This window comes from Artemia sp. Qi Xiang Cuo, chromosome 9 (genome assembly GCF_049724085.1).
Source record: "Artemia sp. Qi Xiang Cuo chromosome 9, ASM4972408v1, whole genome shotgun sequence".
Taxonomy (NCBI): domain Eukaryota; kingdom Metazoa; phylum Arthropoda; class Branchiopoda; order Anostraca; family Artemiidae; genus Artemia; species Artemia sp. Qi Xiang Cuo.
In genome coordinates, this window is record NC_142802.1 from 24,007,516 (window position 1) to 24,024,177 (window position 16,662).

The window sequence follows — 16,662 nt, forward strand, 5'->3', positions numbered from 1 at the left end:
CCCAAAGCTTGGCCCTGGTCAAGAACAGCACCATATTGTGATGAAATTCTTTAAGTTATTAAATAAAAAAAACAAGTTTTTTTAACTGAAAGTAAGGAACGACGTTAAAACTTAAAACGAACAGAAATTATTCCGTATATGAAGGGGGCTGTCCCCTCCTCAACGCCTCGCTCTTTACGCTAAAGTTTTTTTATTGTTTAAAAAAATAGAGTTGTGAGAAAGTCAAACTTTAGCGTAAAGAGCGAGGCGTTGAGGAGGGGACAGCCCCCTTCATATACGGAATAATTTCTGTTCGTTTTAAGTTTTAACGTCGTTCCTTACTTTCAGTTAAAAAAACTTGTTTTTTTTATTTAATTTTTGAACGTTTTTGAATTAATGCAGGTTTTGATTTTGGCTCACCGTACATGAATAATTAAAACAAAATTTGCATATTATATTTGGTTAAATGGCTTTCTCGAAACTTGTTTAATTTTATTTACGAACGTTTTTATTAGTAATAAATATACGTAACTTAGAATTAACTTACGTAACGAACTTCTATATTCATAAATTTTTAACACGTATATTAGGGGGTTCGCCCCTAGTCAATACCCTGCTCTTTAAACTATAGTTCGAATTTTTTTTCCAGTTCTTTAAAAATGACCTCTTAATCACCGTCAGTTGATAAGTTGAAAAACATATTTTTTTTTTATTTAATTCCTGATCTTTTTCTTTAATAATGCTGGGAAATCCGGCGCCTACTTCATAGCAATGTCCCTTCACCCAGGAAAACTTCCTTCATGGAAAGATACTTCTATATAGACCCCGACCCTCTCCTTCCCCCACCTACCAGAAACAATCTCCTCTGAAAAAGTCTGTATACTTCCCAATAACCAATACTATATGTTAACATTGAGTAAAGTTCATAACTTTCAGCCCTCCCCCTGGGGACTTTGGGGGATCAAGTCATCCTAAAAGACATTTTTATTATATTTTCGACCAAGTTGAACAAAATGGCCATCTCAAAATTTTGATCAGGTGTCTTTGGGAAAAAATAAGCGTGGGAAGGGGCCTAGGTACCCTACATTTTTTTTGTCACTTAACAAGGGAACTAGATCTTTTAATGTCTTGTCCAATGAGCTCTTCAACGATATTTTAGGACAATTGGGTTATTACAATCACCCCTGGGGAAAAAAAACAAAAACAAAAAACAAACAAACAAACAAATAAACACGCATCCGTGATCTTTCCTCTGGCAAAAAATGGAAAAATCCACATTTTTGTAGATAGGAGCTTGAAACCTCTACAGTGGGGTTCTCTGATACGCTGAATATGATGGTGTGATTTTCATTAAGGTTCTATAACTTTTAGGGGGTCTTTCCCCCTTTTTTGGAAAATCAGCCAAATTTTCTCAGGTGCGTAACTTTTGATGGGTAGCACTAAACTTAATGAAAATTATATATTTTAAATCAGCATTGAAATCTGATTCTTTTGATATATCTATTGGTATCAAATACCCGTTTTCTAGAGTTTCGGTTACCATTGAGCCGGGTCGCTCCTTACTTACAGTTCGTTACCACGAACTGTTTGATCTAAAAAGGTTACTAGATAACACAATTTCTGGTCAAACGAGCTTTCTTACAATATTCCACAGCGACAGTATTCCGCAACTATCCTTCTGTAGTAAATGTGGATCTCCATATCCACAGGAGGGCTGTACACGGAGGGCTGAAACCTTAGTTCCAAAGGTCCAAACATGATGAGTTTGATGGTGTAACTATCACAAGATTGAGGTATGGATTGAAAGTGTCTTTTTCTCTTTTATCAAAATTATTCAAATTTTCTTGTGGCACTATTTTTTATAGTTACCTTCAAACTTAATAAGTTTTACATATAAAATTTTAAGATTAATATTATACTATTTTTAAGGTTTTGAATATTCCTGCTCTAGGGTTTCTATTAGTATGTATGAGGGTCTTTATTACTTATCACTCGACTAAATCTCAAATGTTTCAAATTCTTTTCGCACACAAACTATATTTGACCATGATATAAAGTCTGGGCTAACACATTAAAAAAACTATTCCAAAGAGCATATTTTCTATGATAGCCGGTGCATATGATAGCAACACAAAAAAAAACAAAGGGACATAAAGAGAGTTAAACATAGGAGACACAAGGATGCCATATCAATTATTTGTTTTATTAGATTAAAGCTTTTTCTTTATTTTTACTTTTAAACAACAAACCAGAACACTTTTTTATAAATGAGCCCAAAATGTGTTTATTTAAACAAACAAGCAATTAAAAAAATATGACACAATGGAATCAATGTCCTTCTATATTTAATGTTGTGGCTAAATGGGGGTCAGTGTAGCTTCAGCCCTATAGAAGTCCAAAAATTGTGCAGGTTTTCAATCCATACATTTAAATAATGTTTTCACTATCCAATCCACCCATCAAAATTTTACAGTACAACTACTATTAAAACTTGTTGGAAAATGCTGTCCAAAATATAAATAGCAAGGAAAACTCTTGATTTTAAGCAGAAAAACAGAAAAAAATTTAGAAATATTCCTTTAAATAACCAATGAAAAAAAGATAATTAAAAACAAACAGAAAAGAAATCAATTTTATTTTCAAAGAAAAGTAAAAAGCTATACTAAACCAAAGACAGGAAGAAATAAAATCAAACATCAATTCAAACTTAAAACCAACCAAAATGACTATCAATGAGTAAATGAGACCTAAAATGAGGAGAAATTGGGATAAACAGGTCAACAATAATTACCAAATTATCCAACAGATGATGTTTTCAAGAGTTTTCCCAAACTTATGGAAAATATTTGAAAAGAAAAATATTGTAAAGAGGCACGTAAAGGAAATTGTAGAGAAAATGAAGATACATGCAGGTGAAATACTTACAAAAAAAATAAACATAATCACAGAACTGTAGACCTTCATTTCTCACTCTGTTAATTTAATGAAGGTTACAGATTCCTTTGCCTGAAAGTGTCAACTGTTAATTTAAATCAAGATGAATCTTCTGATCTGGGATTTGAAAATTCAGATCCAGAATTTGTAAGACAATTTCCCGCGAAAAGTAACGTTATATTACGCGTCCAATATAAATTAATATTGACAGTAGGGGAAAATTAACGAAAGTCAAACCTTCTGGAGTAGCACTATTTGGAAATAATTACAGAGAATTTCATGCAGAATCACAACTCATCGGTCACTGTGGCAGGATATCAATGAGATGGAGCATGCTTTGAATGTTCAACAAGAGTACACAGTGAATAAAAAAAGGTGGCTTTATAGAATAAACATGATTCTACTATGCTAAGTAGGGACAATTATTCAACTGCACTACATAGCATGAAATGATATTAGTTTAGACGAGTTCTTCAAAAAAAAATCCGTTATATTAGACGTTCTTAAAAGAAATGTTGAAAAAGGGAGCCAGAAATATACACAGATATAAAATAACTTTGTTTTCATGCTCTCCATCCACATAATTTGGGTATAAAGTCTACAGAGAAAGACTAGGCACCTACTCAGTTTTTTCACAACTAAGTTTTGATAGAAAATACGAAGACTTTCCTTTCCTTAGAAAAGTATATATTCACAGACTTTGATCCTTACAAAAATTGTTGCAATTTCCCATCAATAAACTCAACTTATTTTCTAGTTTCTTGTCTGGGAGATGTATATCAAAGACTACGCCTCCTGAACAGACAAAAAACCACTTACTCAGTTAGATGAAGATATGTAAAAACATTTTTAAACGAAATTAAGATTTGAACAAAAAAGAATCTATCAGCATAAGCCCATTGGGTGTTACCTTTCCATCTAGAGGTTCTATCAATCCATCTTCCAACCGATGATCCGAACATAATAGCTGTACCACAGGATACTAGTCCATATGATGCTGACAGAACCAAAGAATCAGGTGTGATATTGATAAGAATAAGTCCAACAGCAAAACCCCACATTCGGTCACCCCATGCTGATAAAAGAGAACTTAAATATAGCTGCCACATACTACCTGAAATATGTACATTTGCTCAAAAATATGCCTGAAAAAATGCATAAGGCCCATTAAAAAATGAGGACCTATTTAAAGTAACGAAATGACTGCAAAATAATCCTAACTTTAAAACTCAGTATTAAAACAGGATAAATGAAAAATAATCAATTATTAAATGGAAGTTCTATGTCGTTGTCAACAGCCATGTAGTCAGTGTTTTTTATTGTTTCTTTCTGTCACATTATGTCATATTTTTCTGTTATCAGACAAAGTATCATTGTTGTTATTAGTCATTAGAAAACAATGAAAACCATTGTTTTATTACAGTTACATTGCTTTTATGTGATATTAAGAAGTTCCATTATCTCTAAAAGTACATTTTTGGTTATTGCAAAAATTATCATCCTTTGCTTCATAATATTTAGTTTTCTTTTGCCCAACTTCTTTACAATGGTATTGGTTCTTCAGCCTAAAGAAAAACAAGTTTCCTTTAACTAAAAGTAAGGAGCAGCATTACAACTTAAAACAAACAGAAATTATTCCGTATATGAGGTGGGATGTCCCCTTCCCAATCCCTCACTCTTCACGCAAAAGTTTTTAGTACTTCAAAAGTTTTCTTATTCTAATAAATAACCGAGTAAAACTCAAAAGGAGCAGAAATTAAAATGAGTAGGGCTTAAAACCCCTATGCCTCCCCTAGGCCAGAACAAAATTTGCACTTTACTGAAAAAATATAAATGTTTTACTTTTATAACTTTAATAAATCAAATAATAATCTTATTACTTCTGGGAGAACAGAGGATGAGGTTCGTACAAAGTTAGTGGACCTCTTTGAGAGAGTTTTAATTTGGTTTGATGCTAACTCTCTTGCCTTAAATGTTTCTAAAACCAGTTTTTTAGTTTTTTCTCGTATATCCCAGGCTTGTCCTCAATTATCTGAAATTCATATATCCAAAGGCTTTATTAGCAGACCAAAGGATGGCCATGTCCGTTTCCTAGGCATCCTCCTAGATGAAAATTTATCTTTTAAACACCATATTGATTTGATTAAAATGAACGTATGCAGAAACCTTGGTACTCTAAGAAAACTAAAACATATCTTTCCAGGGCCAATTCTAAGAATCCTATTTCATAGCTTAATTCATTCTTATGTTTCCTATTGTTCAGTCATATGGATGTCTACTTTCCCTTCTTTTCTCAAACCACTTTCGAATACTTATGATAAAGCTATAAATCTTATCCAGGATGTAAATCGTTCGGCAACTAAACCGTTACTTGATATTAAAAATCTTTATATTCTTTCCTGTGCGTCTTTTGCTTTTCTTCAGCTCCAGGGTGATATTCATAGGTCCCTTAGATTTACGTCTTCTTTTGTATCTGATCGGTCAAAGTATCAACTCCATAGTTCTCTAAATATCCAAATTCCGCATACACCAACAATAAGATCTGATTTTAATCCTCTTGTTGCGTGTCATTTGACATGGAACGCCCTTCCCGATTCGGCTCAAGAATGCCACTCGTTTGGCACCTTCAAAAGACTAGTAAAAAATATTTGTTTTCATGCGATTATTTTTCTTTACTTTTGCCTGCTGCCAATAGTTTTATTCATTTCATTTTTTTTTATTATTTTATTTATATATATATAGATGTTGTGATTCACTGTAGTTTGATAAAGCTTATTTAGTGAACTCTCCTTTTTTTTATAGTTTTTGTGATTCACTGTAGTTTTATAAAGCTTTTTTAGTGAACTCTCCTTGTTTTTTTTTTTTTTTTTTTTTTTTTTTTTTTTTTTTATTAAGCAAATGCTTTAAATGTTAAAAGTTAAAATGCATATGTTTATATGTTTAAATATTAACGTTATGTTTATATTGTTTAAATCTTAAGCGTTTAAATGTTTAATGTTTATTTGATCTTTTCATAATCCCCCTCCTACAGGCCATGGAGCCTTTGTGGGGATTTGTAGATTGTTATGTAATTATGTAATTATGTAATTATTATAATATTAACATTTTGATTACTAAATATCAGTATATAAATATTGAACTGACAATTCAAATTCATCTGTGTTTTTTTCAGTAAAGTGCAAATTATGTTCTGGCCTAGGGAAGACATAGGGGTTTTGACCCCAACTTATGTTAATTTCTGCTCGTTTTGAGTTTTACTCGGTTATTTATTGTAATGTCTGTTCGTTTCGGGTTTTCTTGATTTATCGATGCTGATTCGTGGTAGATTCACGATTGGTAGATTATTTGATTTTATTTTTTCTCATTTTTGGTTTAATGGCGTTTTTTATTTTTCTTTGAAAAACTTTTGTGGAAAAAGTTTTTTTAATGAATTTCAGCGCCTTCTATATTGACATAGTCTTTTCAGGGAAAAAGAAAATAATACTTTAAATCACTCTTTTTTTTAAGACATTATAGTTTGACCTGCTATTTGTATGCTGGCGAAATATTTTTCAGCAATTTTTAACAACATACACCCTTTTAAAAATCTGGACACAAATAGTAGTGTTTAATTTAGTTTCATACCTCCTCTAGCTGACCTGAAATAGAAAACTAGATACTATTCGCAAAAAAAAATCCGTTTACTTTATTTGATAGCTTGGATAAACTTAAGTTATTTTGAATTGGTTAAATCTTAAGAGCAGAAGTAGCCCCGGAAGTTTGAACATAATACCCTCAGTCTTTCTTGGGATGGCTGAGATACCTTATTTTTAATTAGCATTAACACAGTGCATTTTGATTTAATCCTAAGGCAACACTTAGTTTTTAAACATAATGGGCAAATGGGAGGGGGGGGGTGGGAGGGGGACTAGTTGCCCTCCAATCACTTTCAACTATTAAAGAGAGCATTAAACGGGGTTACTTTGAACTAAAAGCACCTTTTTTTTCTCCTTTATTTCGCAATAAATTTTTGTAAATGGTAACATAACAACCTAGAAACACATTTCCATATGTAAGTAGTAATGATAGTGCTGATTTCAACTGTACATTCAACTGTACATTCAACCGTACTTTCACACCTACATTCACGCTTACATGAATATGTTCAAAAGTGTAATTGATTGAAACTGTACATTCAACTGTACATTCACGCCAACAAGAATATGCTCAAAAGTGTAATAGATATGAAGCGTACAAGAAACTGTTTTTTTTTGTCTAGATAACATTTGCGAATTGAAGATGGAGAAAAAAAGGGTTAAAGTGATTAGCAGTTAAGGTAACCCTGAAGAGTATGTTAATTCATACCTTATTTATTATAAATTTGAAACAATATCAATCTTTGGAAACGGTTAACAATGATAAAATGGTCTTATTAGTTGACCTAGCTTTACTTCTTAGAGGTGTACTGTATAATACACAACTGATGTTCGGGGCAGTGTTGCCAATTTGAAATACCGCTTAACTTTATACTAAAAAGTTTCCAGTTTTTTTTTTTTTTTAAGAAAAATCTTTCACATAGGGGGGATTTCCAGTGTGAATACAAAAAAACCACCAGAAATTCAATAAAAAAACGAAAATATTATAATAATTTATTAAATTGATTTCTTCTATGCTTGAGGTGAATAAAGCTCTTTCGCGATTGACTTGTAAAAATATGCCACTCGATCAAACCGAATTAGCATGTCTATTTGGGATAATGAGATGCGAGCCCCTTCTGGGTGTGAGAAATTTATGTCTAAAACACCGGCAGTTTCTTGTTTGCATGTGATATCTAACATTCTAATTTAAGGAAAATCGTTATTTGTCATTCGCGAAGATAAATATTCTGAGGCCTTAATAATAATAATAGTTTATTAAATATAAACCAGTGCATCTTGGGTATGTGTTAATATATTCAGTTTCTTTAGTATAAAATCGAGTTTCAAATTGGAATTTTATACAGTTTGAATACTTCATCCATTCTATCGATGGTGTTTTCGATTGCGAACTCATTGGCTTGAAGACATCAATATGTGGGGTGATTTTTGAATGTGCGTCTCTATTGCTGACTACAAATCGTAGAGAAGTCTATTGTTAACACTGGCTTATTAAGTACAATATGTATGACTACAATGAAGACAGGTGGTGCAATATATTATCCGTTATAAACAAAATAGGTTTATATGATAGTGATACCTCCATCATATAACAAAGGGAAGGATCGATCCTACGTACAAGATGAAGTTAGAGAGATATGCTGTTTTTTGGTGTAACAGCACTTTACGCAAAAGGAAATGTGCCCACTGATAAAATCGACAAATGCAAATCAGATATACCAATATTCAACTTGAAAGATTTTAATTGTGAGGTATTTCCGAGTAGAATACACAACCCAGAGGACGAGATTTGTTTTTTAGCAGATGCATGCCGATAAATTTTTCTTCTCGGAATATGTGTGTAAGATAACCTAGAAAGAAGAGCAACAACAAAATCCGTGATATAGATTGGAATCACACTGAGTGGATGATGAACAATGATGAATTTTTATAATAGTCATCACACCCATGACTACCCAACGGTCTTTTTAAAGACCACCAATTCAATAAACACTTCGTAACCATGATAACATAAATCTTTGAAATTCAATAGTTAAAGCTAGCTTCAGAAGAAGCTTAGGATAGTATCAGTGACAATTGAAAAATAGAGATTAATTGCCCCCCTAGTTTTCGAAAAACACCTTTTTTGTTGTATTTATACTTTTAAAAAGTTCAATATTCGAAGCTTAAGGTATAATATGAATGGCTTGCAAAAAACACGAAAATTCTACTACTAGTAACAATTCACTGCACCACAAAACCATCTGAGGTAGTCAAGGTTATTTTTTATCAAGGAAATATCTGAATGCATTTAAGGTATAGTATGAATGGCTTGCAAAAAACACGGAAGCACTACTACTAGTAACAACTCACTGCACCACAAAACCATCTGATGCACTCACGGCTGTGTTTTATCAATAAAATATCTGAATGCGTTTAAGATCTAGTATGAATGGCTTGCAAAAAACACGAAAGTACTACTACTAGTAACAACTCATTGCACCACAAAACCATCTGAGGTAGTCACGGCTATGTTTTATCAAGAAAATATCTGAATGCATTTAAGGTATAGTATGAATGGCTTGCAAAAAACACGAAAATACTACTACTAGTAACAATTCACTGCACTACAAAACCATCTGAAGTAGTCACGGCTATGTTTTATCAAGGAAACTTCTGAATGCATTTAAGGTATAGTAAGAATGGCTTGCAAAAAACACGAAATTACTACTACTAGTAACAACTTACTGCACTATAAAACCATTTGATGTACAGCAATGTTTTGTCAAGAAAATATCTGAATGCATTTAAGGTATAGCATGAACTGCTTGCAAAAAACACGAAAGTACTACTACTACTAGTAAAAACTCACTGCACCGCAAAACCCTCTGATGTAGTCACCGCTATTTTTTTTAAAGAAAATATCTGAATGTATTTAAGGTATAGTATGAACTGCTTGCAAAAAACACGAAAATACTACTATTAGAAGAAACTCACTGCACCACAAAACCATCTGATGTAGTCACGGCTATTTTTTATCAATTAAATATCTGAATGAATTTAAGATATAGTATGAATTGCTTGCAAAAAACACGAAAGTACTACTACTACTAGTAACAAATCACTGCACCGCAAAACCATCTGAGGTAGTCACGGCTATGTTATAGAAAGAAAATATCTGAATGCATTTACGGTATATTATGAATTGCTTATCATAATGCATTTAATGTATAGTATGAATTGATTGTAAAAAAAAAACACGAAAATACTCTTACTAGTAACAACTCTCTGCACTGCAAAGTCATCTGAGGTAGTCACGACTATGTTTTATCAAGAAATTATCTGAATGCATTTAAGGTATAGTATTAATGGCTTGCAAAAAACATGATACTACTACTAGTAATAACTCACTGCACTACAAAGCCATCTGAGGTAGTCATGGCTATATTTTATCAAGAAAATATCTGAATGCATTTAAGGTATAGTATGAATGGCTTGCAAAAAACACGAAAATACTACTACTAGTAACAACTCACTGCACTACAAAACCATCTGAAGTAGTCGCCGCTACGTTATATCAAGGAAACTTCTGAATGCATTTAACGTATAATATGAATGGGTTGCAAAAACACGAAAATTCTGCTACTAGTAACAATTCACTGCACCACAAAACCATCTGAGTTAGTCAAGGCCATTTTTTATCAAGGAAATATCTGAATGCATTTAAGGTATAGTATGAATGGCTTGCAAAAAAACACGAAAGTACTACTACTAGCAACAACTCACTGCACCACAAAACCATCTGATGTAGTCACGGCTATGTTTTATCAAGAAAATATCTGAATGCATTTAAGGTCTAGTATGAATGGCTTGCAAAAAACACGAAACTACTACTACTAGTAACAACTCACTGCACCACAAAACCATCTGAGGTACTCACGGCTATGTTTTATCAAGAAAATATCTGAATGCATTTAATGTATAGTATGAATAGCTTGCAAAAAACACGAAAATACTACTACTAGTAACAACTCACTGCACTAAAAAACCATCTGAAGTAGTCGCGGCTATGTTTTATCAAGGAAACTTCTGGATGCATTTAAGGTATAGTATGAATGGATTGCAAAAAACACGAAAGTACTACTACTAGTAAAAAATCAATGAACAAAAAAACCATCTGATGAAGTCACGGCTATGATTTGTCAATAAAATAACTGAATGAATTTAAGGTATAGCATGAACGGCTTGCAAAAAAAACGAAATTACTACTACTACTAGTAACAACTCACTGCACCTCAAAACCCTCTGATGTAGTCACGTATATGTTTTTTCAAAAAAATATATGTATGTATTTAAGTTATAGTATGAACGGCTTGAAAAAAACACAAAACTACAATACCTAGTAGTAACTCACTGCACCACAAAACCATCTGATATAGTAACGGCTATTTCTTATCAAGGAAAAATCTGAATTCATTCAAGGTATAGTATGAATAGATTGACAAAAACACAGAAGTGCTACTACTAGCAAAAACTCACTGCACCACACAACCATCTGATGAACTCACGGCTTTGTTTTATCAATAACGTATCTGAATCCATTTAAGGTATAGTATGAATGGCTTGCAAAAAACACGAAAGTACTACTACTAGAAACAACTCACTGCACCACAAAAACATCTGATGTAGTCAAGGCTATGTTTTATCAAGAAAATTTCTGAATGCATTTGAGGTATGGTATGAATCGATTACAAAAAACATGAAAGTACTACTACTAGTAACAACTTACTGCACCACAAAACCATCTGAAGTAGTCAAGGATTTGTTTTATCAAGAAAATATCTGAATGCTTCTAAGGTTTATTATGAAATGCTTGCAAATCACACGAAACCACTACTACTAGTAACAACTCACTGCACTACAAAACCATCTGAAGTAGTCGCGGCTATGTTTTATCAAGTAAACTTCTGAATGCATTTAAGGTATAGTATGAATGGCTTGCAAAAAACACGAAAGTACTACTACTAGTAACAACTCACTGCGCCACAAAACCATCTGAGGTAGTCACGGCTATGCTTTATCAAGAAAATATCTGAACGCATTTAAGGTCTAGTATGAATGGCTTGAAAAAAAAACTAAAGTACTACTACTACTATAAACAACTTACTGCACCGCAAAACAATCTGCTGTAGTGACTGCTATTTTTTATCAATTAAATATATTAATTCATTTAAGTTATAGTATGAATGTTTTTAAAAAAACATAAAAGTACTACTAATAACAACTCACTGCACCACAAAACAAACTGATGTATTCACGGCTATTTTTTATCAAGAAAAAATCTGAATGCATTTAAGGTATAGTATAAATTGATTGAAAAAAAAACTAAAGTACTAATAATATTAACAAATTACTGCACCACAAACAATCTTGTGTATTAACTAATATTTTTTATAAATAAAATTTATGAATGCAATTAAGTTCTAGTACGAATGGCTTGCAAAAAAAAAACACCAAAATACTACTACTAGTAACAACTCACTGCACTACAAAACCATCTGAAGTAGTCACGGATATGTTTTATCAAGTAAACTTCTGAATACATTTAAGGTATAGTATGAATGGTTTGCAAAAAACACGAAAGTACTACTACTAGCAACAACTCACAGAACAACAAAACCATCTGATGTACTCACGGCTATGTTTTATCAAGAAAATATCTGAATGCAATTAAGGTCTAGTATGAATGGCTTGCAAATAACACGAAAGTACTACTACTTCTAGTAACAACTCACTGCACCGCAAAACCATCTGAGGTAGTCACGGCTATGTTTTATCAACAAAATATCTGAATGCATTTAATGTATAGTATGAATGGCTTGCAAAAGACACGAAACTACTACTACTTGTAACAACTCACTGCACCACAAAACTATCTGAGGTAGTCAAGTTTATGGTTTATCAATGAAATATCAGGAGAAATTTAATATCTATTAAGCATAGATTGCAAAAAACACAGAAGTACTACTAGTAACAAATCACTGAAAAAAAAACAATAATGATGTAATAAAGGCTGTTTTTGATCAAGAAAATATATGAATGAATATAAGGTCTAGTATGAATGGCTTGCAAAAAACACGAAAGTACTAATGATAGTAACAAATCACTACACCACAAAACCTTCTGGTGTACTCACGGTTATGTTTCCTCCAGAAAATATCTGAATGCATTTAAGGTCTAGTATGAATGGCTTGCAAAAAACACGAAATTACTAATACTAGTAAAAACTCACTGCACCACAAAACCAACTGAGGTAGTCACGGCTATTTTTTATAAAGAAAATATCTGAAAGCATTTAAGATATATTATGAATTGCTTGCAAAAAAAAAGAAATTACTACTACTAGTAGTAACAACTCACTGCACTAAAAAACCATTTTAAGTAGTCAGGGCTATGTTATATCAAGAAAATATCTGAATGCATTTAAGGTATAGTATGAATTGCTTATCTGAATGCATTTAAGGTATAGTATGAATTGCTTGTAAAAAAAACAAGAAAATACCACTACTAGTAACAACCCACTGCACCGCAAAACCATCTGAGGTAGTCACGGCTATGTTTTATCAACAAAATATCTGAATGCATTTAAGGTATAGTATGAATGGCTTGCAAAAAACATGATACTACTACTAGTAATAACTCACTGCACCACAAAACCATCTGAGGTAGTCACGGCTATTGTTTATCAAGGAAATATCTGAATGCATTTAAGGTATAGTATGAATGGCTTGCAAAAAACATGATAATACTACTAGTAATAACTCACTGCACCACAAAACCTTCTGAGGAAGTAACGTGTATGTTATATAAAGAAAATATCTGAATGAATTTAAGGTTTAGTATTACTGGCTTTCAAAAAACACGATACTACTACTACTAGTAACAACTCACTGCACATCAAAACCATCTGATGTAGTCACGGCTATTTTTTATCAAGAAAATATCTGAATGCATTTAAGGTAGAGTATGAATGGCTTGCAAAAAACACGAAAATACTACTACTAGTAACAACTCACTGCACTACAAAACCATCTGAAGTAGTCACGGGTATGTTTTATCAAGGAAACTTCTGAATGCATTTAATGTATAATATGAATGGCTTGCAAAAACACGAAAATTCTGCTACTAGTAACAACTCACTGCACCACAAAACCATCTGAGGTAGTCAAGGCTATTTTTTATCAAGGAAATGTCTGAATGCATTTAAGGTATAGTATTAATGGCTTGCAAAAAAAACGAAAGTACTACTACTAGCAACAACTCACTGCACCACAAAACCATCTGATGTAGTACGGCTATGTTTTATCAACAAAATATCTGAATGCATTTAAGGTATAGTATGAATTTCTTGCAAAAACAAACTAAACAACTAAAAATAGCAAAAAATCACTGCACCACAAACCATCTGAGGTAGTCACGGCTATGTTTTATCAAGAAAATATCTGAATGCATTTAAGGTATAGTATGAATTGCTTGCAAAAAAAACGAAAGTACTACTACTAGAAACAAATCACTGCACTACAAAACCATCTGAAGTAGTCGCGGCTATGTTTTATCAGGAAAAATTCTGAATGCATTTAAGGTATAGTATGAATATATTGCAAAAAACACGAAAGTACTACTACTAGTAAAAAATCACTTCAAAATAAAACCAACTGATGTTGTAACGGCTATGTTTTATCAACAAAATATCTGAATGAATTTAAGGTATAGTATAAGTGGCTTACAAAAAAAACGAAAATACTAATACTAATATTAACAACTAACTGCACCACAAAACAATCTGAGGTAGTCACGTCTATTTTTTATCAAGGAAATATCTGAATGCATTTAAGGTATAGTATGAATAGCTTGCAAAAAACACGAAAGTACTACTACTAGTAACAACTCACTGAACAACAAAACCATCTGATGTACTCACGGGTGTGTTAGATCAATAAAATATCTGAATGCATTTAAGGTCTAGTATGAATGGCTTGCAAAAAACACAAAAGTACTACTACTAGTAACAACTCACTGCACCACAAAACCATCTGATGTAGTCAAGGCTATGTTTTATCAAGAAAATATCTGAATGCATTTAAGGTCTAGTATGAATCGCTTGCAAAAAACATGAAAATAGTGCTACTAGTAATAACTCACTGCACCACAAAACCATCTGAGGTAGTCAAGGCTATGTTTGATCAAGAAAATATCTGAATGCATTTAAGGTCTAGTATGAATGGCTTGCAAAAAACACGAAAGTACTACTACTAGTAACAACTAACTGCACCACAAAACCATCTGATGTAGTCACGGCTATGTTTTATCAAGAAAATATCTGAATGCATTTAAGGTATAGTATGAATGGCTTGCAAAAAACACGAAACTACTACTACTAGTAACAACTCACTGCACCACAAAACCATCTGAGGTAGTCAAGGCTTTGTTTTATCAAGGAAATATCTGAATGCATTTAAGGTATAGTATGAATGGCTTGCAAAAAACACGAAAATACTACTACTACTAGTAACAACTCACTGCACCACAAAACCATCTGAGGTAGTCACGGCTTTTTTATCAAGAAAATATCTGAATGCATTTAAGGTATAGTATGAATGGCTTGCAAAAAACACGAAAATACTACTACTAGTAACAACTCACTGCACTACAAAACCATCTGATGTAGTCAAGGCTATTTTTATCAAGGAAATATCTGAATGCATTGAAGGTATGGTATGAATGGCTTGAAAAAAACTCGAAAGTACTACTACAAGTAACAACTCACAGCACAATAAAACCATTTGATGTAGTCACAGCTATGTTTTGTTAAGAAAATGTATGAATGCGTTTGATGTCTAGTATGAATTTCTTACAAAAAAAACGAAATTACTGATCCTAGTAACCACTCACTCCACAACAAAACAATATGAGGTAGTCACGGCTTTGTTTTATTAAGAAAATATCTGAATGCATTTAAGGTATAGTAAGAATAGCTTGCAAAAAACACGAAAATTCTAATACTAGTAAGAACTCACTGCACTACAAAACCATCTGATGTAGTCACGACTATGTTTTATCAAGGAAAATTCTGAATGAATTTAAGGTATATCATGAATGGTTTGCAAAAAACATAAAATTACTACTACTAATAACAACTTACTGCACTATAAAACCTTCTGATGTAGTCACGGCTATGTTTTATCCAGAAAATATATGAATGCATTTAAGGTCTAGTATGAATGGCTTGCAAAAAACACGAAATTACTACTACTACTAGTAACAACTCACTGCACCGCAAAACCATCTGAGGTAGTCACCGCTATGTTTTATCAACAAAATATCTGAATGTATTTAAGGTATAGTATGAATGGCTTGCAAAAAACGCAAAAATACTACTACTAGTAGTAACTCACTGCACCACAAAACCATCTGAGGTAGTAACGGCTATTTCTTATCAAGGAAATATCTGAATGCATTTAAGGTATAGTATGAATAGATTGCAAACAAAACACGAAAGTACTACTACTAGCAACAACTCACTGCACTACAAAATCATCTGATGTAGTCACGGCTATGTTTTATCAAGAAAATATCTGAATGCATTTAAGGTATAGTATGAATGGCTCGCAAAAAACAAGAAAATACTACTACTAGTAATAACTCACTGCACCACAAAACCATCTGAGGTAGTCAACGCTATGTTTATATCAAGAAAATATCTGATATGCATTTAAAGTATAGTATGAATGGCTTGCAAAAAACACGAAAATACTACTACTAGTAACAACTCACTGCACTACAAAACCATCTGAGGTAGTCACGGCTATGTTTTATCAAGGAAACTATCTGAATGCATTTAAGATATAGTATGAATGGCTTGCAAAAACACGAAAGTACTACTACTAGTAACAACTCACTGCACCACAAAACCATCTGATGTAGTCACGGCTATGTTTTATCAAGAAAATATCTGAATGCATTTAAAAGTACGTAAGTAATGAATGGCTTAGGCAAGAAAGCACGTAATAAACTCTTTCTTGAATTCATACATGCACATGAGGAGACGACACACACATAGCGACGACACACAAAG

At 32.5% G+C, this 16,662-nt stretch overlaps 1 protein-coding gene across 5 annotated transcripts in view; it reads right to left on the minus strand.

The window, feature by feature from the left end:
• Positions 1-16,662, minus strand: part of LOC148948466 (solute carrier family 40 member 1-like) — a 126,922-nt gene that overhangs the window by 65,044 nt on the left and 45,216 nt on the right. For all 5 annotated transcript variants that reach the window (XM_089093936.1, XM_089093938.1, XM_089093937.1 and 2 more), the window contains one exon: positions 3,824-4,027. In XM_089093936.1, the coding sequence (XP_088950062.1) occupies positions 3,824-4,022 (199 nt within the window). In that variant the 5' untranslated portion in view covers positions 4,023-4,027. The remainder of the gene's footprint in view (positions 1-3,823; positions 4,028-16,662) is intronic.